Source organism: Anomaloglossus baeobatrachus, chromosome 5, assembly GCF_048569485.1.
Source record: "Anomaloglossus baeobatrachus isolate aAnoBae1 chromosome 5, aAnoBae1.hap1, whole genome shotgun sequence".
Lineage (NCBI taxonomy): Eukaryota > Metazoa > Chordata > Amphibia > Anura > Aromobatidae > Anomaloglossus > Anomaloglossus baeobatrachus.
The window spans coordinates 513,314,814-513,340,413 of NC_134357.1; the positions used below are offsets into that span (position 1 = coordinate 513,314,814).

General features: G+C 45.5%; 1 protein-coding gene across 3 annotated transcripts in view; it reads left to right on the forward strand.

Moving 5' to 3' along the window:
• The first annotated feature begins 1,279 nt into the window (after positions 1 to 1,279).
• Positions 1,280 to 25,600, forward strand: part of LOC142312017 (uncharacterized) — a 40,732-nt gene continuing 16,411 nt past the window's right edge. The window contains exons 1-6 of one of the 3 annotated variants that reach the window (XM_075350888.1): positions 1,280 to 1,337; positions 1,891 to 2,033; positions 2,159 to 2,338; positions 2,421 to 2,544; positions 2,628 to 2,725; positions 20,239 to 20,329. In XM_075350888.1, coding sequence (XP_075207003.1) covers positions 1,956 to 2,033; positions 2,159 to 2,338; positions 2,421 to 2,544; positions 2,628 to 2,725; positions 20,239 to 20,329 — 571 coding nt within the window. In that variant the 5' untranslated portion in view covers positions 1,280 to 1,337; positions 1,891 to 1,955. Of the gene's footprint in view, positions 1,338 to 1,689; positions 2,034 to 2,158; positions 2,339 to 2,420; positions 2,545 to 2,627; positions 2,726 to 4,869; positions 5,052 to 20,238; positions 20,330 to 25,600 lie in introns of those variants that run through there. The other 2 variants (XM_075350889.1, XM_075350891.1) reach the window with 2 other exon arrangements.

The window sequence follows — 25,600 nt, forward strand, 5'->3', positions numbered from 1 at the left end:
CTTTGTCGAGATAATCCATCCACCTCACAGGTGTGTCATATCAAAAGGCTGACTAGACAGCATGATTATTGCACAGGCGCGCGTTAAGCTGTATAGAATAAAAGGCCAGTCTAATATATGCAGTTTTATCACACAACATAATGCCACAGACATTGCAAATTTTGTGGGAGCAAGTAATTGGCATGCTGACTGCAGGAATGTCCACCAAAGCTTTTGCTCGTGATTTGAATGTTTGTTTTTTGACCATAAGCCGTCTCCAAAGGCTTTTCAGAGAATTTGGAAGTATATTAAACCTGCTTCACAACAGCAATCTAAGTGTAACCCCACCAGCCCAGGACCTCCACATCCAGCATCTTATATCCACCTAATTTCAGCCTTGCTACAAAATGACCTGCTTACATCATTTCAATGATCTCCTGAAATTATCTCAGGATACATTGTTGCTTTAATATTTGGCTGATGATTGAAACCTTGTTTTCTCTTCTGTTACCCATGTTGCCTCAAAGAAAACACATGCAGTCATCACTGATTTGCATTAAAAGGTCTTTACTGGCAAGGACATTGCTGCTTCTTTGATTGCCCTCTCCCCCCCTCTGTGTCTCTCTCTTTCTCTCTCTTTCTCTTTCTCTCTCTCTCTCTCTCTCAATCTCTCTCTCTCAATCTCTCTCTCTCAATCTCTCTCTCTCAATCTCTCTCTCTCAATCTCTCTCTCTCAATCTCTCTCTCTCAATCTCTCTCTCTCAATCTCTCTCTCTCAATCTCTCTCTCTCAATCTCTCTCTCTCAATCTCTCTCTCTCTCTCTCTCAATCTCTCTCTCTCTCAATCTCTCTCTCTCTCTCAATCTCTCTCTCTCAATCTCTCTTTCTGATTAGGCAAGAACGGGTCATCATGACTCTAGATTTGGCCCAGAATCAGATATCTAGCTGCCATGCGGAAAAGGACTTTATTTTATATTGTTTTATAATTTTATTTCAACTAAATTACATATTCAACAAATAATATGTCCTGCGCCCAGTAATGGGGAATCTCCACATCCCTCCACCTGCAGAGCCGCACACTGGATGGTTGAGCCTAGAATGTATGGGCTCCTTCCAGGTTAGTGGGTGTGATCAGCTTGGCTAGTTGGCGTGGTGATTTCCTTCTAAACACTATAATTATTCAATTCAACAAGTACACCAGATATGTGGCTGCTCTGTGCTTACAGGACCTGTGATGATGTCATAGTTATGTGATCAGTCACATGGGGGGAGGAGCCATTCTACAGGAAGAGAAGTGTTTTCCCCTTTTGAAAGTGGCTGCATGTAAGAGAAGAAGTTGCAGAGAGTGAGAGAGTCGGGTAATGATGGCGCCGAGAACAGACTGTGTGTGATAAAGGGGAACAGGGCAAATCCTGGTGGCAGAGGGAGCGGAGCTTTCACCACTAGGATTTAGTCACAGCCATATATCCAGTGTGCGGCTCTGCAGGAGGAGGGGTGTGGAGATTCCCCATTACATTAACCCCCTCAGTGCTGCGCTCACACTCCAGGAGACAGAACATGTTCCCGTCTGTGCGGCTCTATCAGGATCTGTCTGTATGGGATTAGATTGGGTCACTTCCCTCCTGACGCCGCTCGCTGCTCTGTTACTGTCCAGTCTCCATTATGGCCGTCGCCCGCTCCATGTTGTCACTATCAGGAGATATTAATGCTCTATCATTATCTGTTACTGACGACCCCGGGTCTATATTCTGTGATAAATCTGTGTGTGTGACTATAGGTGGATTGTGTGTTATACCGGGGGCAGGACGGGGCCAGGACTGGATGTAGGGATCATGTGAAGCCGGTAACAGCTCCGGAGATTCCTTACATGGGATCTTTCTGCTGTTACATCGTCATCTTCTCCCCATTCAGGTCCCTACAATATCGGATCCTCTCAGATCTTCTATATAAGAATTTTCCTTACTGACCAGTCAAGGATGGATAAGGACAGGGACAAGATGGCGGAGAGGATATTACACCTCACCCTAGAGATCCTCTTCCGGATTACTGGAGAGGTGAGAGATTCTGATGACGTCACATTACATCATTCCTATCTATGGGAATAACGGACCGAACTGGAGAGGTGAGGACTCTGGAAATGTCTGTAGTGAGATTTATTAATGTGTCTCTCCATAACCAGGATTACACAGTAGTGAAGAAGACCTCTAGTGAGCGCTGTCAGGACCCTGTGTCTGAGGGATGGAGAGGACCCCTGAGCCCAATCACGGGGCCTCCACCTCACCCCCGGATACATGAGGACATCAAGGACCTGAAGATCCTAGAACTCGCCTACAAGATGATTGAGCTGCTGACTGGAGAGGTGACACTGCTGGGAATGCTGGGACATTATACAGTAACGCTATGGAGGGATCGGGGGATGACGGTATCATTGTATGTGTCAGGTTCCTATAAGGTGTCAGGATGTCGCCGTCTATTTCTCCATGGAGGAGTGGGAGTATTTAGAAGGACACAAAGATCTGTACAAGGACGTCATGATGGAGGTTCCCCAGCCCCTCACATCACCAGGTAATAGACAGGACTAAATACACACAGCCTATAATTATCTGTATGTAAAGAATGACTTCAGTCCTTGTATGTGTTTCCTCCAGTTCTATCCAGTAAGAGGACAACACCAGAGAGATGTCCCCGTCCTCTTCTTCCACAGGACTGTAAACAAGAAAATCCCGATGTTCCTCAGGATCATCAGGTAGATCACGGGTGGGGAACCTCCGGCCCGCGGGCCGTATACGGCCCGTGACGACTTTTTATGCGGCCCCAGGGCACATTCCCGGGGACCATTGTGCTTTGGTGGCAGCCGCGCTTTTCCCGGCTGCCGGCCCTTTAAATCCCACTGCCTGATGCCCTGTGGGTAGATGCTAGAATGTACGGGCTCTCTCCAGATCCTGACTTCCAGGACCTGACTGCAGCCCATACATTCTAGGCTTATCCCCGGCCTGTGTGCTCTGGTGGGCGGGTAAGCAGCACGCTGCGATAAAGTCACACAGAAGAGCTGCAGCAGGTTTACCAGCCTCCCGAAACTGTGCTGTGTGTGTGTGTGACTCTCCCTCCCCCTCACTGCGAGTACTCAACCCATCGCTGCCCCCCCCCCCCCCCCGCTCAGTGCTGCGTACCCCCTCGTACTGTGTGTACCCCCCAATGCTGTATGTACCCCCCAATGCTGTGTACCCAGTCATGCTGTATGTACCCCCTAGTGCTGTATGTACCCCCTAGTGCTGTATGTACCCCCTAGTGCAGTGTGTACCCCCTAGTGCAGTGTGTACCCCCTAGTGCAGTGTGTACCCCCTAGTGCAGTGTGTACCCCCTGGTGCAGTGTGTACCCCCTGGTGCTGTGTGTACCCCCTGGTGCTGTGTGTACCCCCTGGTGCTTTGTGTACCCCCTGGTGCTGTGTGTACCCCCTGGGTGCTGTGTGTACCCCCTAGTGCAGTGTGTACCCCCTAGTGCAGTGTGTACCCCCTCATGCTGTATGTACCCCCTAGTGCAGTGTGTACCCCCTAGTGCAGTGTGTACCCCCTAGTGCAGTGTGTACCCCCTAGTGCAGTGTGTACCCCCTAGTGCAGTGTGTACCCCCTAGTGCAGTGTGTACCATCTAGTGCAGTGTGTACCATCTAGTGCAGTGTGTACCATCTAGTGCAGTGTGTACCATCTAGTGCAGTGTGTACCATCTAGTGCAGTGTGTACCATCTAGTGCAGTGTGTACCCCCTAGTGCAGTGTGTACCATCTAGTGCTGTGTGTACCCCCTGGTGCTGTGTGTACCCCCTAGTGCAGTGTGTACCCCCTAGTGCAGTGTGTACCCCCTAGTGCAGTTTGTACCATCTAGTGCAGTGTGTACCCCCTAGTGCTGTGTGTACCCCCTAGTGCTGTGTGTACCATCTAGTGCTGTGTGTACCCCTTGGTGCTGTGTGTACCCCCTGGTGCTGTGTGTACCCCCTGGTGCTGTGTGTACCCCCTGGGTGCTGTGTGTACCCCCTGGGTGATGTCCCCCCCCCACCAGTGCTGTCCGCACCACCTAATGCTGTCCATGCTGCCACCAGTGCTGTCCATGCCACGGTGAGTGCTGTCTGTTCCCCCCTTATGCTGTCCATGCTCCCCAGTGCTGTGTGCCACCCCTCAGTGCTCTTAACTCGCTACTGCTGTCTGTACCCTCCCACTACTTTCTATGCTCCCCAGTCCGTGCTCTCCTGTTGATGTCTATGTTCCCCCAGACCTGTCTGTCATCCTAGTGCTGCCACCCAGTGCAGTCCGTGCTGCCACCCAGTGCAGTCCGTGCTGCCACCCAGTGCAGTCCGTGCTGCCACCCAGTGCAGTCCGTGTCCCCAGTAATGTCTGTGCCACCGCCAGGGCTATCCATGCCCCCTACTGTCCCCAGCCCCTCCTGTGATGTATATGCCCCAGCCCCTCCTGTGATGTATATGCCCCAGCCCTTCCTGTGATGTATATGCCCCAGCCCCTCCTGTGATGTATATGCCCCAGCCCCTCCTGTGATGTGTACTCCCAGCCCCTCCTGTGATGTGTACTCCCAGTGTCTCCTGTGATGTGTACTCCCAGCCCCTCCTGTGATGTGTACTCCCAGCGTCTCCTGTGATGTGTACTCCCAGCGTCTCCTGTGATGTGTACTCCCAGTGTCTCCTGTGATGTGTACTCCCAGTGTCTCCTGTGATGTGTACTCCCAGTGTCTCCTGTGATGTGTACTCCCAGTGTCTCCTGTGATGTGTACTCCCAGTGTCTCCTGTGATGTGTACTCCCAGTGTCTCCTGTGATGTGTACTCCCAGTGTCTCCTGTGATGTGTACTCCCAGTGTCTCCTGTGATGTGTACTCCCAGTGTCTCCTGTGATGTGTACTCCCAGTGTCTCCTGTGATTTATGCGCCCCGGCCCCTCCTGTGATGTGTATGCCCCCAGCATCTCCAGACAGAGACAAACCTGGAAAAGCAGCTGTGAGAAACAAGATGATCAATATCACCGAACATCACAATCGCACCAAAGAGAAGCAGCTCCGGCCACCACAATAGGGGTGAGTTAATTAATCGTTTGACCAAATATAGCAGGGTTATTTTTCAGGTTGATAATGTTGTGCGGCCCCCAAAGGTTAGTAGGAAATTCCAAATGGCCCCCGGCAGTAAAAAGGTTCCCCACCCCTGAGGTAGATGGAGAGAAGGTGTCATGAAATCTCCCCTATGATGTGTAGATGGCTGTGAAGGTCTTGTGCTCAGTCTTGTTTTATCCCCCATTATTATACTCTGAATGAACACTTTATTAGAAACACTTTCACACTCGCATCTGAAACACCTGACGTGTAATTCAGCGTATAATGAATGATCAGTTTTCAGAATATGCAGATTTAACAATCTGATTGTGTCACACGTAGATTTTCACAAACTTCATCTACTGTCATAGCAACGTGCTGATTCATAAGCAAGCTAGCAAGAGTTATTCTCTGCTTTTCTGCTTGTTAGTCTCGTTTCATCACATGTTGTGGGAAAGCCAATCACATCTGCTCCCCTGCTATTTATGCTGGCTGAATCCTTAGGCCAGAATCACACTTGCTAGTGCCTCGCGTGTAACTCGCGCGAGTCTCTCATGGTAGAACCCGGCATGGCCGCACACTCTCCTGACAGGAGCGGGTCGGTTGCATGTATCTCTATGCAGCTCAGACGCTCCTGTATGCATAGTGTGCGGCCATGCCGGGTTCTACCATGAGAGACTCACGCGAGTTACACGCGATGCACTAGCAAGTGTGATTCTGGCCTTTCACATATGCCAGCTATAGATAATCTTAATTGGTCTGAAGAGGTGTGGTGTTCCAGACTATCTTGTGGAAGTAATGCTTAGTGCTAATAATTATTGCTTTGTGCACTTGTGGAGCTTACCCCTGTTGTCATTAGTAGCTACCTTCCTGCTCTTGTTTTCCTGCTAAATCTCTTATTGCCTAATTGTGTGTGTGTGTGTGTGTGTGTGTGTCAGATTAGGTCCAGTCAGAAGTAGGGCCAGGGATCTTCTCCATTAGGAGTATCCCAGAGGTGAGGGATAGCATAGGGCCCCCTACTGTGGGGGACAGCCTAGGTGTCCATATCCCTCATTTTCCAACAGTCTCATTGTGACAAAATGACTTTAAACACGGTTACATTTGATAGATTAGCCAGGAACAGTATTTCAAAAATTGCCAACTTTGTGCAGTTTTTTAGTATTCTTTGGCCCAATATCTTTCCTGACTCCTTTTCGATGCTGCCCTCTCTGTGTACCATATGTGCCTTGTCTTTGCTAGCTAGAGTTTTTCAAAACTCCCAAGTCCATGTTCCTCGTAGTCGTTGTTCTTGCCATCTTATATTCCCTAAAAACTTACAGCTATTTTTCTGGTCTTCCGGCTCAGAACCTCTACATTTGATTTTCTTTCTTCCTTACCAGATTTCTGACCTGGCCCCAAGTCTTACCGGCTGTACTTCAGTGTCTCAGCCACTTATAGACTTCAGGGTCAGTTTAGAAGCACAATGTCCTCATCCTTCCTTATCACACACCCCCTGGTTCGGCCATATTTTTTTTGTGTATATTGATATTTCTTTAACCTTAGATTAGCACACTATTGGGAGCATTTGATAATTTTTCTGATATTGATTTACTCCTTATATATATTTGGTCTTATCTATCTTGAATGCAGGCACTTTAATAGTTAATCTGAATTTTTGCCTGTGGCTCGGTGTTTCTCATTCCACACTCAAGCATTTCCTTTGCCCTCTTTTTTGTATATATGATCGCTTGTAGACTTTTGTCATGATTTAAGATCTGTTTAGCTTGAAACGCATAGCCCGGTTGTACATACCTTCTTTTTGCTTGAGATTTTAATCTTTCAAATAAACGTGATGTTTTCATATTTTTGGATCGTTCCACTGCGAGTGTTCGATATACTCACCTCATCTTTAACCCCTTCACCCCCGGCCACTAAAACACCCTAATGACCGGGCCATTTTTTGCAATTCTGACCAGTTTCACTTTGACAGGTTATAACTCTGGAACACTTCAACGGATCCTGGCGATTCTGACATTTGTTTTTTTGTGGCAACTTGTACTTCATGATAGTGGTAAATTTAGGCCGATATTTTTTGCGTTTATTTGTGAAAATTTCAGAAATTTTGCGAAAATTCTGAAAATTTCGCAATTTTCAAACTTTGAAAATTTTTGACCATTAATCCGAGAATTATGTCACACAAAATAGTTACTAAATAACATTTCCCACTTGTCACAATTTTCGAAACATTTTTTTTTTCGTTAGGAAGTTAGAAGGGGACTTTGATAGGCCTAGGTGACAGAAAATACCCAAAAGTGACCCCATTCTAAAAACTGCACCCCTCACACTGCTCAAAACCACATCCAAGAAGTTTATTAACCTTTCAGGTGTTTCACAGGAATCAAAGCAATGTGGAAGGAAAAAATGAAAATTTTTACTTTTTAACAAAAAAATGTTACTTTAGCCATAAAATTTTGCATTTTCACAAGGGAGAAAAGAGAAAATGCACCATACAATTTATTGTGCAATTTCTCCTGAGTACGCTGATAACTCATATATGTTAAAAATCAATTGTTTGCACTCACGGCAGAGCTCGGAAGGGAAGGAGCGCCATTTGAATTTTTGAACGCAAAATTAGCTGCACTCATTAGCGGACGCCATGTCGGGTTTGAAGACCCCCTGAGGTGCCTAAGCAATGGAGCTCCCCCACAAGTGACCTTATTTTGGAAACTAGAGCCCTCAAATAATTTTTCTAGATGTTTGGTGAGCACTTTGAACCCCTGGGGGCTTCACAGAAGTTGATAACGTTGAGCCGTGAAAATATATATATTTTTTTTTACCACAAAACTGTCACTTGAACCAGGTAGCTTTTTTTTTTTCACAAGTGTATCAGGAAAAAATGCACCATGAAACGTATTGTGCAATTTCTCCTGAGTATGCAGATTCCTCATATGTGGTGGAAAGTAATTGTTTGAGCGCACAGCGGGGCTCAGAAGGGAAGCAGCACCATTTGACAGCAAAATGGATTGGAATCATTAGCTGACGTGATGTTGCATTTGGAGACCCCCCCCCCCCGAGGTGCCTAAACAATGGAGTTCCCCCACAAGTGACCCCATTTTGGAAACTAGACCCCTCAAGGAGTCTATCTAGATTTTTAGTGAGCCCTAAGGGGCTCCACAGAAGTTGATAATGTTGAGCCATGAATACATTTTTTTTTTTTTTTTTTTAACCTCAAAACTGTTACTTGAACCAGGTAGCTTTTTTTTCACAAGGATATCAGGAAAAAAATGCACCATAAAACGTATTGTGCAATTTTTCCTGAGTATGCAGATACCTCATATGTGGTGAAAAGTAATTGTTTGGGCGCATGGCGGGGCTCAGAAGAGAAGGAGCACCATTTGACAGCAAAATTGGTTGGAATCATTAGCGGACGCCATGTCACATTTGGAAACCCCCTATGGTGCCTAAACAGTGGAGCTCCCCCACAAATGACCCCATTTTGGAACTAGACCCCTCAAGGAATTTATTTAGATGTTTGGTGAGCCCCTTGTACCGCTAGGGGCTCCACAGACGTTGATAACGTTGAACCGTGAATATTTTTTTTTTTTTTTTTTACCACAAAATTTTTGCTTCAACCAGGTAGCTTTTTTTTCCACAACGGTACCAGGAAAAAAAATTCACCATAAAACGTATTGACCAATTTTTCCTGAGTACGCAGATATCTCATATGTGGTGGAAATCAATTGTTTGTGCGCACAGCAGGGCTTGGAAGAGAAGGAGCGCCATTTCACTTTTCAAACGCACAGACGCCGTGTATCACTGATCGGCCTACTGCAGGGTGCACGGTCAGAAGAGATACAAAAAGTGTCGGGGATACGGAAAAAAGTCACCCTGAAAATTGAGCAAAGATGCCGATCTGTTGTGTGCATCCCTGATCGGCGCTCGGCCACTGCAGGACGCACAAACGGATGAGATGCAAAAAAACGACGCAAGGCACAGACAAAAAAAAACCGCACGGACGGATGGGATAAAAACAAAATAAATAAATTTATACTCACAGTACCCAGAGGATTTGCAGGAGTATCACTGACCAGAGGAACTGCAGGAGGAATAGAAGGCAACAAGTGGACACCTTGTTACAGGAGCAGGAGGCAGGAAGTTGGACAGCTCATCAGAAGACCTGGGAAGTACCCAGCAATGGAGGCAGATGTGATCAGGCCAGTGAAGACCTCAGACGACCCGTTGAAGGCAGGTAGGGGACGTCTGAGGGAGAGCAGATGAAGAGAAGCAGAGGCAGAATGGGAGCAGAATAGAGATCGCGGGGGTTGATGGGGGGGGCGGATCGGCAGGGGGCCGGGCCATCACGGGAGCGCACAGGGGGCGATTACGGGAGCACGCAGGGACCATCAGCGGGCGCACAATACTCACATGGAGCAGGTGCAGCGATTGGGCGGCGGCATCAGCAGTGGCGGCAGCAGCAGCATCGGCGTGGTACTACAAATACCAGTCAGTGCACACCGCAGAAATGCTGGGGGAGGGCTTCCCAGATCAACACAAGCCTGGTGAAGGGTGGTCACCTCCAGATCAGACCGCTCCACTGCACGCTGATTGGATCGATTGCGCGCGATAGCACGATTGCTCCAATCAGTGCTGCAAGGACTGGCGGGCGCCATGTTTGAGCTCCAGCTATGATCTGCTGCAGCTGTTGCAGCCCCTCATAGCAGGATCTCACAGTATCGCACTGGTTCAGCAAAGGTCTCCTGCTGTAAGAAAGCTGTTGCTATGGCCACAGCAAATAAATGAATTTTAAGTAGTAAATTTACTTTCCTGGTCATTAAGTCACGTAAAAATAGGATGTAACTTTACTGCTCGCGGTTGTGAAGGGGTTAAATTTTATTTTACGCAGGAAGTCGGTCTGAAACTCTGTGCATGACTTTTTTTATACCTTCATTGGAGTTGGTGAGGGGATGAATACTTTTCTCTTTTCTTTTGTAACTTTCCCCTACCCAGCTGCAGGGCTGACCCTCTGTAACTCTCCCCTTCCTAGTTGCAGGGCTCACCTTCTGTAACTCTCCCCTGCCCAGCTGCAGGGCTGACCCTCGGAACTCTCCCCTGCCCAGCTGCAGGGCTGACCCTCTGTAACCCTCCCCTGCCCAGCTACAAGGCTGATCTTCTGTAACTCTCTGCCCAGCTGCAGGGCTGACCCTCTGTAACTCTGCCCAGCTGCAGAGCTGACCCTCTGTAACTCTCTGCCCAGCTGCAGGACTGACCATCTGTAACTCTCTCCTGCCCAGATATTTTTTCTCCTATAACATTCACATAATAGTGTTTATAATTAACCATAGCTTTCACCATATAATGAAAGTAATCTGCATCAGGGTCCTGTAATAACAGTTTATCTTAGAGCATCACAACTGAAACTTTGTCACCCAGCAATTCTCTCCAGGGGGTGCCAGGATGCTTCACTTCTTTATGTGAGCAATATGACATTGCTTTGTCTTTCAGAATAAGATTTATGGTAAACTTGGAATTATGGGTGCTCAAAAAGGGTTCATACCCATCATTAGATACAAGAAAACCTGCCACACTAAAAATGAATATAAGGACTTTATTAAATAGGCAATCCAAAAAATGTAAAGTTTCAACCCCTATACTTGGGTCTTCATCAGACAAAATAGATTTTTGTGTAGGGATATGCCTTTAAGATGGTGACACTGTCATCAATCACCATGAGATCTATAGATAGATCAGATTGCTGTTCTGTATAGATGTAATAGTGCAGTATAATAGAGCGTCTTACAAGCAGGAGGAGGGCGCGTTACTTGTTATTGCCTCGTCTGCCTTCACAGTCCTCAGATCTTAATTCTATGGAGCATCTCTGGTACGAGGTAGAATGGGATGTTGAGTGCCTGTCAGCTCCTCAGTCTGATTTTCGGTAAATGTAAGAAGCTTTCATGTCCCCATGGGCCTGTAATCCTGCAGAACTATTAAATCACCTAGAATGTTTGACTCTATAAATTGCTGAACTCCTAAATGCCAAAGTAAATTCAACGTTACTAGTTGAGTGTCTGTATTACTGTGGCCATTCAGTGTATGGTTTATAGTTTGTGGAGATGACAGGATAAACATTAGATGTTGTCTGGATCTTCTCACAATTTTCTGGTTATGGAGACTGCTAGTTATAATTAGGAGGTGACAGGTTGGATTATACATGAGACCTGGGGGGGCGTGTCCATGGCTATGGAGGAGTGCAGACGTGTTTGTCTCGGCTCCTGCCACCGGACTACATTACTGACAATTAAACCAGCCCAAGAGCCTGGAAGAAAAGGATATGCAGCGGAGGAGAAGGGAGAGCTCCCAGGGGCCCAGCAGAGGAGCGTCACGGACAGAGGAGAAGGGAATTAGAGGCTTCCTTACCGGGCCGAAGCAGTGGACAGCACCGCAGACATCTCCCAAGATGGAGAGGCAGGGGAAGCCCCAGCAGCAGCAGAGACAGAGGGAGGAAACCACCCAGGCAGCAGAGGAGAGGCAGCTGATAACCCCAGACAGCCAGCGTGCAAGGTCTCAGGTACAGGGGATCCCTGGAGCAGGGAGCATGGGTACAACCCCCACCATTGCTGATTGCAGACCTGCAGTGGGGAGGCCTCAGGAGGGGGGAGAGGTGCCCTTACCCCTGTCACAGAAGGAGGACAATAATAAATCTCAAGCAGAGGCTGTTAATGCTGCAAATGGGGAACAGGGCCCTGCTAGTGGAAATCTCCTATCTTCAGTGAGACACAGCCTGAGTCAAAGTGTGTATGATATGGAAATGCAAGCAGAGTTAGAGCCTGCCACAAGTACAATAAGATCACATGAACCAGGAGTGCTGACAGAACTTAATGAAATCCGGGCACACATCTCTTCTATGCCCACCAGAGAAGATATGGAGACATATATAGCAAGGCTGGAACAGGCATACCGCACAGAGCTGTCGGCCCTGAGGGGGGAGGTGGAAAGAGTGGACACTCAGAACCAAATACAGGCAGCTAGAATACAGAATATAGAAGACACCACTCAGGCACAAGGGGCCATTTTGGATCAACACTCCCGCCAAATACAATATATGGTGGAAGCAATGGACGATGCTGAAAACAGGGGCCGGAGAAACAATTTAAGGGTCCGCGGTTTACCAGAGTCTGTTGAACCTAAGGATCTCCAGAGAGCCCTCCAAATGATGTTTAATGAGATCCTGGGTGAACCATCAAGCCAACCCCTGGAGCTAGACAGAGTGCATAGAGCGCTTGGCCCTAGACCTACACAGAATGACAGACCTCGAGATGTGATTTGCAGGGTCCACCGTTATGTCCTTACAGAGGTCATCCTGTTTAAGCTGCGCAGTGGAGTTTCACCAGCATACGAGGGGAGCCAAGTCCAGATTCTGCAGAACTTATCCCGTTTCACTTTACAAAGAAGGAGAGCACTGAAACCTTTCCTGGACATGCTCCGTTCGTATGAGTTTAAATACAGCTGGGGATTTCCCTTCCACCTGCAGGTCCGACACGCGGGAAGAATGCATGTTCTTAGGAGCCCGACTGATATACCATCGTTTGCTGCAGCCCTGGACATTCCGTTGGTGCCTATAGAGGAATGGCCGGTGTTTCCAATGGGGGGATGGGGTGCTGCCCCAGATGGTGATCAGATGGCGTGGCCCTCGAAGAGGAAGACCAGTCTGATGTTTAAGGAGTTATTGGTTTATAAACAAAAATTCATTGGGTTGTTTCTCAATAGAATGTACCTCCCAGTTTTGCCATAATTTTTTTGCCAGGGGGATTAAGTCTTTCTGATTATGAGGGAGGGATGTTCCCTCCCGCATTCCTGGAAGGGGGGGCGGGCGGCCACCCCTCGACGGTGTATAACACAATATTCTCTCTAGACCTTGTGTCCCCACATTATATAGGGCTCTGGCTGACAAACTAAGTTGAATAATTGCTTATTGTTAGTCCGGGGCAGGGGGCTCCTTTGTAGAAAGTTCCCTCCCTGATTGGGATAACACGCCATAAAGGAGTGGCGTAGTCTCACCATCCCTAGGTTAGACAGTGGTATTCTCTTATACCTATACAGTTACTTTTAGTCTTTTTAGACCCGACGTTAGGGTCTTGTTGTGACCTTGCAGGCGGGAGGCACTCTGACCTCCTTGCCTTTGGTTTCTACTGCTTTGTTGGTAGTTTCTTTTGTATTCTCGACCTTCTTACCTCTTCTCTTTTAATTCCTCTTCTCTTTCCCTGCTCTTCCTATCCTACTTGCCTGCACATCTCTCTCTCTCCCTATCCCCGAACCTATCCCTAGAGTCCCCACCGTTCCTCCGCATTGGAATGACACAGATTAATTGGGGTTCACTAAATGTGAGGGGACTTAATGTCCCGCAAAAACGCTCCCAGATATTTTTTGACATGCACAAAAAAGAGTCCATATACTATTGATCCAAGAAAAACATTTTAAACCGGGCCACCTCCCCATCTTTAGAGACAGATATTACACTAACTGGGTCCAAAGTTCCAACCCAGAGTCAAAATCCAAGGGAGTGTCCATAGGCATCCATAAGTCCCTAGTGCACACAGTTCTAGATACACGGGTGGACACGGAGGGAAGATTTATATTCCTGAAAATTAATGTTAACTCATCCATTTTTACCATTGTCAATTGGTATCTACCGAATAGAGATCCGGCGACGACCTGCTCCTCTCTCCTGTCATCACTGGATGAATTTGCAGAAGGGACCGTGATCGTGGGCGGTGATTTAAACTTCACTTTGGACCCTAAGGTAGACACAACGTCGGGACATAACTTTCTCTCAATAAGGAAACTAGCGAAGGTTAAACGTTGTATACAGGAACTCAGATTAGTGGATGCATGGAGAACACTACACCCAGTAGACCGTGACTACATATATTTTTCCCCGGCTCACTCTTCGTACAGCCGCATAGACCTATTCCTTGTAAGTCAGAAGGCCCTGACATGGCAGATACAGGACTCTATAGGCAGTATCTTTTGGTCAGATCATGCCCCTATATTTTTGAGCCTCACTATCCCGGATGGGCCTCGGAGGCCGTGGTCTTGGCGGTTGAATGATAGTCTGCTGAGGGACCAGGGATGCTTGAAAGACCTGCAAAACACAATAGATGAATTCTTGGAGATACACTCAGGAGACACTACTACCCTACCTGTTCAATGGGAGACAAGTGTGTGTTGAGAGGGATTCTGATCAAACATGGGGCTAGGATTAAGAGGGAGAGAGCCCAAACCATTCTGTCTACTTCAGAATATTTCAGACCTAGAGAAGATCCATAAGCAGACATTATCCCCGGTGACACTGACCGAGCTAGTTAAAAACAGAGAGGAACTTAAATCCATTCTGGACCGACAATACGAGCGCCACAGGAATAGACTAAAAAGATTTATGTATGAATATGCGGACAAATGTGGCAGACCACTAGCTAGGTTATTACATCCGAGGGGGGACCCCAGTCACATCCCTACGATCAAAAAATCGGATGGCCTTTTGACTCAGAACCCAATCCACATAGCGGAGCAGTTTCAAAAATATTATAGTGACCTTTACGACATAAGGGGCAAATTTGGGGATATGCCACAAGAAGCTTTGGAGACTAAAATAAATGATTACATACTTAAAACAGCCCTGCCATCTATACCCAATACTGAGGTTAAAAACCTAGAAGCAGACTTTACAGAGACAGAAGTGGCATCTATTATCAGGGATTCTCCCTCAGGCAAAAGCCCAGGTCCGGACGGGTTTACCCCTAAGTTCTATAAAATTTTTCAGACTCAGTTATCCCCGTTCATGACCAAAGTATTTAACTCCATATCTGAAAACTCTCAGTGGGTAGCACAGTCTCTTGAAGCACACATATGTGTTATCCCCAAACCGGGAAAGGACCACTTGCTGGTTACAAATTACAGACCCATCTCACTGATTAATTTAGATTTGAAATTTTTCTTTAAAGCACTTGCCAACAGACTTGCCCCGTCCCTGCCTGGGATAATACATACGGACCAGGTGGGATTCGTAAAAGGCCGGGAGGCACGGGACAACACCAACAAATTGTTCCTCCTGATGGCTCGGTCGAAGGCTCAGTCTGTCCCCATGTGTTTACTTTCAGTGGACGCGGAGAAGGCCTTCGACCGGGTCAGTTGGAGCTTTATGATGGCAGCCTTGAGACAGGTGGGTTTGGGTCAGACATTTTTGGGTAGAATTGCGTCCCTGTATACAAGACCCACAGCAAAAGTCAGGACAAATGGGTTTCTATCATCATCCTTTCTGGTCCACAATGGAACGAGACAGGGCTGTCCACTGTCCCCCCTCTTATACGTCATAGTCATGGAGCACCTTGCGGTCGCCCTGAGAAGCAACACAAGCATCCACGGGATAGAGGCGGGGGGGAGAACCGTAAGCTGGCTCTATTCGCGGATGACCTTCTCATGTTCATTTCCCAACCACACATATCCTTCCTGTCCTTGCTCAAGGAGTTTGAAGAGTTTGGCAACTTAAGCAACTTCAAAGTAAATTTTTCCAAATCAGAGGCCATGAACGTGACTTTATCGGCAGAAGCCCTTGCGAGAGTATCACAAACCTTTCCTTTTAAGTGGCAACCGTCAGTTTTAAAATATCTGGGAGTTATGGTACCTAGGGATCCAGCAAAAATTGTACATCACAATTTTTTCCCCTTATTAGAAAGGACAATCAGGGACTTAAAGAAATATGACAAAAAGAGATTGGGCGTATAAACGCGATAAAAAAAGATGTGTTACTGAGGTTCCTGTTCCTGTTTCAGACAATACCCATACAGCTACCGCTAAGTTACTTCTCTAAGATCCGGACAGCCTTGTCTGACTTTGTCTGGGGGAACAGGAGACCCCGAACAGGAATTAAAACTCTGACCAGACACAAAAGTGACGGGGGGGCGGGGCTCCCAAATTTTCAGTTATATTACAAGGCAGCTATCCTAACGAGATTACTGGACTGGCATTTTCATGGTAATTCGAAACAATGGGTGGTGATTGAACAGGATGTGCTGGGAACTCCCTTACATTTACTTCCATAGTTAGAGAAAGAAAGTAGGATCCAGATAGCGAAAGGAATGGAGTTCACGCGGACAGCGATGGGGATGTGGAATGGAGAGAGAAAAAAAGGGATCTCTCTTTCTCAGGAGCAGGACCCACTTACCCCTGTATTTGGTAATAAGAAGTTCCCCCCCCGGGACTCCACTCCCATAGATTCGGGGGATTTAGGCTATGTGCGCACTAGGCGTTTTTGCCGCGTTTTTAGCGGCGTTTTTTACCGCGTTTTTGTGCTGAAAACGCAGTGACATTGCTTCCCCAGCAATGTCAATGGGTTTTCAGAAGTGCTGTCCTCACACAGCGTTTTTTTTTAGCTGCGTTTTTGTGGTGACCACAAAAACGCAGCATGTCAATTATTTCTGCGTTTTCCACTGCGTTTTTCACTCATTGAATTCAATGAGATGTTAAAAACGCAATGAATAACGCATATAGCCGCGTTTCTATGACTAAAAACGCAGCTATAAACGCAAGGGGTGGGTACTACAGTGACGTGTACAGGAAGAGGATTCCTTCTGTTGGTAAACACAGAAGCAGGAATCCTCCCGGTACCGTCACCGCTGCGTCCACAACCCGTCCTGTGCATGTCAGCTCCGTGCGGCGCCATGTCTGGGCGGGAGGTGGAGGCAGCGGCGAAAACCAAAGTGAACAGTAGAAAAAAAAAAATGTCATATATACTCACCTGTCCGCAGGGTCCCGGTGCCATGCCCGCTCCCAGCTCCTCCCGGTCCCGCCGCTCTGGCTGTGTGCAGTCTCCCCGGGGCAGGACCTTGCTTGCAGGACCTGGCGGTGGATCACCTGATGCAGTCACCTGACGCATCAGCTGATCGCGGTGTCGCCGGCTTTTTCGCGCCCGGCCGGCTATCAGCTGATCCTGCCGTCAGGGGACTTCATCAGCTGATTACCGGCAGCTCCGGCAGCGATCGTATAGGATCAGACTCCTGTCCAATCGATCGCTCCAGGAGCTGCCGGTAATCACCACAGCACATAAGTGAGTATTATTTTTTTTTTTTTTTCTACTGATGCATCAGCTGATTGTATAATCGGCTTTTATACAATCAGCTGATGTGTGATGTGATTCACATCCTTGAACCTGACACATCATCTGATCGCTTTGCCTTCCAGCAAACCGATCAGATGATATTTGATCCGGATTGGACGGCGCGGGACCCTGACCCAGGATTACTGCGGAGGGGGGTTTATTTCAATAAAGATGGAGTCACTAATTGTGTTGTGTTTTATTTCTAATAAAAATATTTTTCTCTGTGTTGTTTTTTTTTAATCATTACTAGAAATTCATGGTGGCCATGTCTAATATTGGCGTGACACCATGAATTTCGGGCTTAGGGCTAGCTGATAATATACAGCTAGCCCTAACTCCATTATTACCTAGCTCGCCACCCGGCTTCAGGGCAGCTAGAAGAGTTGGATACAGCACCAGAAGATGGCGCTTCTATGAAAGCGCCATTTTCTGGGGTGGCTGCGGACTGCAATTCGCAGTGGGGGTGCCCAGAAAGCATGGGCACCCTGCACTGTGGATTCCAATCCCCAGCTGCCTAGTTGTACCCGGCTGGACACCAAAATTAGGCGAAGCCCACGTCATTTTTTTTTTTTAATTATTTCATGAAATAATTAAAAAAAAAGGGCTTCTCTATATTTTTGGTTCCCAGCCGGGTACAAATAGGCAGCTGGGGGTTGGGGGCAGCCCGTACCTGCCTGCTGTACCCGGCTAGCATACAAAAATATGGCGAAGCCCACGTCATTTTTTTTTCTTTTTGGGCAAAAAACTGCATACAGTCCTGGATGGAGGATGCTGAGACTTGTAGTTCTGCAGCTGCTGTCTGCTCTCCTGCATACACTAGTGAATGGAGGATGCTGAGACTTGTAGTTCTGCAGCTGCTGTCTGCTCTCCTCCATACACTAGTGAATGGAGGATGCTGAGACTTGTAGTTCTGCAGCTGCTGTCTGCTCTCCTGCTTACACTAGTGAATGGAGGATGCTGAGACTTGTAGTTCTGCAGCTGCTGTCTGCTCTCCTGCATACACTAGTGAATGGAGGATGCTGAGACTTGTAGTTCTGCAGCTGCTGTCTGCTCTCCTGCATACACTAGTGAATGGAGGATGCTGAGACTTGTAGTTCTGCAGCTGCTGTCTGCTCTCCTGCATACACTAGTGAATGGAGGATGCTGAGACTTGTAGTTCTGCAGCTGCTGTCTGCTCTCCTGCATACACTAGTGAATGGAGGATGCTGAGACTTGTAGTTCTGCAGCTGCTGTCTGCTCTCCTCCATACACTAGTGAATGGAGGATGCTGAGACTTGTAGTTCTGCAGCTGCTGTCTGCTCTCCTGCATACACTAGTTCTGCAGCTGTCTGCTCTCCTGCATACAATGAACATTTTGAAGAAGGAAATGACATCAGACCTTTTTTTTTTTTTTTTTTTCATCAACAATCTTTAATGGCATTGTGCACTGATTAAAAACGCAGTGAGCAAAAACGCAGCAAAAAACGCACCAAATCGCGGCAAAAACGCATGCGTTTTTGCCGCGTTTTTTTTAGCCGCGGGTGCGTTTTTAGACAAAAACGCACATAAAAACGCAGCGTGAAAAAAACGCCTAGTGCGCACATAGCCTTACTCAGGCAGATGATACTCGTTTTTGTCACGTCCTCCAGGGACATACCCTACCAACTTATACTTCCATGCAGGCCACAGGGAAAGAGATTTCCTGGATGGAATATATGCAGTTGAATTCTTTCCTCTCGTACCAATACAGGGGGAGAAGGATGAGGACACCCCCTACTCCTTTTGAGAAAGTATTTTTACAGGGGTCATCACCTGGACATGGCATCTCACTCATTTATAAAATACTGAACCAGAGAAATAGGGTGGATAAACCTCACTTTGTCTGTAGGTGGGGAGAGGAACTGGGAGAGGATATTCCAGAGGACGATTGGAGCAGAGCGTACCTGTGGACCCACAAGCTTTCCTTGGCGTTCGCCACTCAAGAGAAAAGTTTTATAAAATTCTCTCAAGGTGGTACCATTACCCGACTAAATTACATGCTATATTTCCCTCTGTGTCTGATGTGTGCTAGAGGTGTGGCACAGACACATGTACAATGCTACACATATGGTGGAGCTGTACTAAGCTGCAACCCTTTTGGGACTCAGTGTTCTACCTGTACAAAAAGATGAGCGGAGGTGAAATAGAAAAGTCCCCCCAGGTTGCCCTTCTTTCTATGCTCCCAGGAGCTATTAAAACACAAAAAAGGGACATGTTGCGATTTTGCTTGGCGGCTGCCCGTATGATTATCCCACGATTTTGGAAACAGACTAGATGCCCTACGGTGCCGGATTGGTTGGAGGAGATGACAAACCTCCAGAGAATGGAGGAGCTGACAGCAGAACTAAATGGGAACACAGAAAAATTTACTACAGTTTGGGGACCATGGATTATGTTCATGGCGTCCCCAGAGTTTGTGGAGAGTTTGGCAAGCTTTTTGAACTGAGAAACGGTGGGGAGTCTCATTCCCCCCCCCCCTTTTTTCTTTTCTTTTCTTGCTTTCCCCCTCTCCCCCCTTCTCTCTAATTTCCTCTTCTTTATGCTTGTATCTTTCCTCTTCTTTCTTTCTTTTCTGAACATTAATCTGCATTTTTCTAGTTTCATTTTTTATATGAAAAGATTTATCAATAATTCATAAGACAATAGACACACAAGGAGAATGAGTATATTAGGATACGGGAAGTCAAAAGAAGTGGGAATTCTGACCTATAATTTATAAGTGGTTGTATGGTAATAGCACAAAGAAAATTTGAAGAATTCCAAGAAATTTAGTAATGTAACAATTTCTGGATGTTATCCCGGCATTGAGAAAATGTTTATGTATTGTAATTGCACAAATGATATGTTTGTATGTTGACAACAGTTTCATCAATAAAACAGATTTGAAATATACATGGGACCTGCAGCTCTGTGATATCTACTGCTGTCAGTTTTGATCGTCATGCTCATTTATTATCTTTTCTGTTCTTCTGAATCATTTCAAGCGACTTCTTCGTCTGTCTTTGACTTTTACAATATTTGTTTCAGGGTGAAGATCTGACCCATATTAATACTACAGTGACATATGTGAGGGGTGATGAGCGGTGTAAAGAGGAGATTCCTACAGATAACCGCACAGGTGAGTAGTGACTACTAAATCCAGAGAAATCACAGATACAATTTTATCTCAATACATTAGAATATCATGAAAGAGTTAATTTATTTCAGTAATTCAATACAAAAGGGAAACACATATATTATATAGTCATTACAGAGTGATCTATTTCAAGTGTGTATTTATGCTAATGTTGATGATTATGGCTTAAGGCCCTGTCACACACACAGATAAATCTTTGACAGATCTGTGGTTGCAGTGAAATCATGGACATATTGTTCTATTTGTACACAGCCACAAACCTGGCACTGCTTGTCCACAATTTCACTGCAACCACAGATCTGCCACAGATTTATGTGTGTGTGACAGGGCCTTTACAGCCAATTAAAAAGTCATTATTTCTGAAAATTTGAATAGTTACCACAAAACACCTGCAAAGGCTTCCGAAGCATTCAGATTGGCCCCTTAGTCTGGTTCGGTAGGTTACACAATCATGGGGAACAAAGCTGACTTGACAGATGTCCAGAAGGCAGTCATTGACACACTCCACAAGGAGGGTAAGCCACAAAAGTTCATTGCTAAATAAGCTGGCTGTTCACAGAGTGCTGTATCCAAGCATATTAATGGAAAGTTGAGTGGAAGGAAAACTTGTGGTAGAAAAAGGTGCACAAGCAACCGGGATAACCGCAGCCTTGATAGGATTGTTCGAAAAAGACCATTAAAAAATGTGGGGGAAATTCACAAGGAGTAGACTGCTGCTGGAGTCAGTGCTTCAAGAGCCACCACACACAGACGTATCCAGGACATGGGCTACAAGTATCGCATTCCTTGTGTCAAGGCACTACTGATCAATAGACAATGGCAGAAGTGTCTTACCTGGGCCAAGGAGAAAAAGAACTGGACTGTTGCTCAGAAGTCCATGGTGTTGTTTTCAGATGCAAGTAAATTTTGCATTATATTTGCAAATCAAAATCCCAGTTGATAAAACTGTAATAAGTGAATTATCTCTATGGCTATGTGCCCACGCTGCGGAAAATTTGCAATGAAATTGATTGAAATGATTTGGAATGAAATCTGATTGTGTGGTGGACAAGTTCTGGGAGCCAGATCATGATTGATGAGAACGTGATGTCAGCAGGAGGAGGGTGGTGATACCGACAAAAAGAGGGCAACCAAGATTCGCCTAAAAAATCTTATGGGGGTAGATATGCTTCTTCTGTGTCAGCTTTGTAGCAGGTGATACCGCAACTGCAGTTGCTGGAGGAAACTCAATAGCTTCTGAAAGCTCTGGTTGGGGTTGCACTGGTGGCAAGCGCCACATGCAAGCATCTTGGTGATTGGAAATCATTTTTCATGTTGCCATGTGATGAATCTTTTGCAATATGAAGGCTCCAGAGGAGGAAAATAGACAGTAGACACCCAGGCATGAATAGATTAGGAACTTCAATGCTTCCTAAACACATGAAGCCACATACTTAATCATTTGAGAAAGCAAGCAGGCCAGCTATAAAAGCAAGACTCAAACTATACTCTTACCCCTTCTCCTTGCATTTAAAACCAGGTTACATCCTAACATAGTACCTGGTCGGTGTAATCATTATCTCTAAAACGCTTGCTTGTTGAACTCATTTATCGCATCAAGCATCGAGTATCTTTCCCTTGATTGTAGAGAGATGAACAGATATACAATCCCAGTCATCTACACTGTGTGTAGAAAGAATTATTAGGCAAATTAGTATTTTGATCACATGATACTTTTTATACATGATGTCCTACTCCAAGCTGTATAGAGTATAGACTTGAGAGCCAACTACCAATTAAGTAAATCAGGTGATGTGCATCTCTGTAATCAGGAGGGATGTGGTGTAATGACATCAACACCATATATAAGGTGTGCAGAATTATTAGGCAACTTCCTTTCTTTTGGCAAAATGGGTCAGAAAAGAGATTTGATGGGCTCTGAAAAGTACAAAATTGTGAGATGTCTTGTAGAGGAATGCAGCAGGCTTGATATTGACAAACTTTTGAAGCGTGATCACCAAACAATCAAGCGTTTCATGGCAAATGGGCAACAGGGTCGCAAGAAGCTTGTTGGGCAAAAAAGGTGCAAAATAACTGCCCATGAATTGAGGAAAATCAAGCGTAAAGCTACCAAAATACCATTTGCCACCAGTTTGGCCATATTTCAGAGCTGCAACGTTACTGGAGTATCAAAAAGCACAAGGTGTGCCATACTCAGGGACATGGCCAAGGTAAGGGAGGCTGAAAAACGACCACCTTTGAACAAGAAACATAAGATAAACGTCAAGACTGGGCTAAGAAATATCTTAAAAAGGAAAAAAAAGACCTCCATAGCTCATTGATATGACTCTTATATCATGATTAAATACAAGATAATTCTATTAAATAGTCAAAATACAATTTTTATTAATTTGATACAGGACTTTTAAAAGGTACACCATTTAGAAAAAACACAAAGTGCAGTAGTGCCTATAAAATCACAATAAAAAACAGGGAAGCATGGCTGGAGGGTCACACCTGATGATCACATAGATATAAGGGATTCCTCATTGCATTCAATTGGGATTATATAGTCAAACAAACATATAGATCATATAAATATGAATGATCCCTAATTGCATTTAGAAGAATTCTATAGCCAGATCGGTCCCATATACATAATGAACACACAGAATTTCAATCAATGAAGACATCATTGGTTTGTAAAACATGGCTAGATAACATGATACGTTATTATAAACAATTGAACATCCGCTCATATACAGGTCCAACAATATGCTATGGGCACAACAATTCAGCTTATAAGTATGACATTTAACAAGGGACTGTATGAGCCACTAAATCTGAGTGTCTCAATAACAACGTAGAGCAATAGGGATCAACATGAGGTACCCCAGGATAATAAATAAAGGCACAATGACCTACCAGGGTGTCTCCTCGGACCCCACACAGACACACCACCCTGCACCTCGACACGTTTAGCAACCGCTTTGTCGGGAGGTGCAAAAATGATGTGTGGCTGCTTTTATCCGAAACAATGCCGCTTACCATCCTATAATGGCACGCCCCGGCCATCTGATGCCCGTCCTCCAATGTGTCTGGCGTTCTGGAATATGAAGTGCGCATGCGCGCAAATCGGACCACCGATATGTCGTCAGACAGAAGGGAGGAGGGGAAATCAGAGAGCCGTGCGCGCACAGGACGGAAGCTATTATCGCCATCTTTGAGAAGGGTATAGAATTGGGCAAAATGAATACCTCTGAAAAAGTAAAGATAAACAGCAAAAAAGGTACATTTATAAGGAGCTAATATCCCAAAAACATATTAGTCTGGAAATCCAAATAACATTTCTTTAATGGGAATGTCTGTTTTCATTGCAGCGGGTCCACAGATGTTTTACTTCCTTCTCATGACATTCCAATCATAAAAGGATGAAAGCAGACCATATCTATGAAATCATATAGTGAAAATAGAGAAAATATATAAAAATAAACATAATAAAATGGTGAAAAACCATCCGCACATTCACCCCCATAAAATGCAAAGCCGCGAGCCACATTATTATATCAGATCAAAAATGGTTTATAACTAATTACATCATTTTAAACCTTTTGGTTTGACGGTATCAAGTATGGTTATCCATCGGGCTTCTCGTTTGTGTAATGCATTTTTAAGGCTACCACCTCTGGCCCCAAGATGAACCTTCTCAATGCCTCTGAACCTTAGTAATCGCCAGTTGCAATCATGACTCTCTTTGAAGTGTTTGGGGATGTTCTTTAATAAGCCAATGTCCTCTGGTTTATGTAATTTGGCCGCATTTCTGATATCCCGAATGTGTTCCAGGATGCATACCCGGAATTCCCGGGATGTTAACCCTACATAAACCAGTCCACACGGGCATATCGCCCAGTAGATAATCCCAGAGGATCAGCAGTAGATAAATTGTGCAATTTTGTATGTGTTTTCCCTTTCCCGGGATGAATCCCAGAAATCCACCGCACTGTCCATCTGTGGGCAAGCCACGCAGTCTCCACAAGACCAGGAACCCCATCTGGGGCCCCTGTTTATTCCAAACAATTTTCCACCAGCAGGAATGTAGTGACTTTTCACAATTTTGATCTTTAAGCGTTTTAGATCTTTTTGGCGTAATAGCAGGTCCAGGTGTTAATATATGAGACAAATCGTTGTCAGTGTGGAGAATTGACAAATTTTTTAAACAATGCCCGACATCTCTCTCCACTGCGCATAAGGGGTGATAAAATGAATCACATCATCACTCCTGCTAGTGTGAGTTCTGAGTAATTCCTCACATGGGGTGTCCCTTGCCTTAGCATAACCATCATATATAGACTTGTCATGGTAATGACGATCCCTAAACCATCTTTTTAATTCTTCCGATTGTTGTTCGAACAAAACATCACTGGAGCACACCCGACGGACACACAAAAATTGACTGGTAGGTATGGATTTAATCACCTGGATTGGATGTGACTCAACGTCAACACTAATAACATCAATTTTACTTATGTCTACAGCAGTGAAAATATCGATTTCTTGGTTGTACGAGTTTTTTAAGGGACCGATGGATCTTGATGCACCGATATATTTCGTAAAAAAATGGCAGTGAACTCACTTCTGAGCGCCAAATCTTCACATCCAACCCAGGTGGTAAAATGCATACCTATCGGTCAATTTCTGCGTGTACACCTCTCGGAACAGTGTCTGGGAGCCTGTGGTGGCTGCTGCACGCAATGTTGATCGTAAACAGATCAAGCAACTGACAGAATGTATGGATGGTAGGCTGTTGAGTGTCATCAAAAAGAAAGGTGGCTATATTTGTCAATAATTTTTTTGGGAGATGAGAATATATTTGGTTTTTATTAAGTTGCCTAATAATTATGCACAGTAATAGTTACCTGCATCAACAGATATCCTCCTAAGATAGCCAAATCTAAAAAAAAACCCACTCCAACTTCCAAAAATATTAAGCTTTGATATTTATGAGCCTTTTGGGTTGATTGAGAACATAGTTGTTGATCAATAAGAATAAAAATCCTCTAAAATACAACTTGCCTAATAATTCTGCACACGGTTTATATCATCTCAACTCCCACATGGTTAAGTAGCCGTTAGTGCAGTCACTGTTGTTTGACTTAGTGTATGTGCGCACGCTGCGTTCTGCCAAGTGCAGAAGAAAATGCACCCTCTGGCAGACTGGACAACTGTAAATGCTGTGTTTGACAAAAAAAAATGCATTTTGAATGCGTTTTGAAT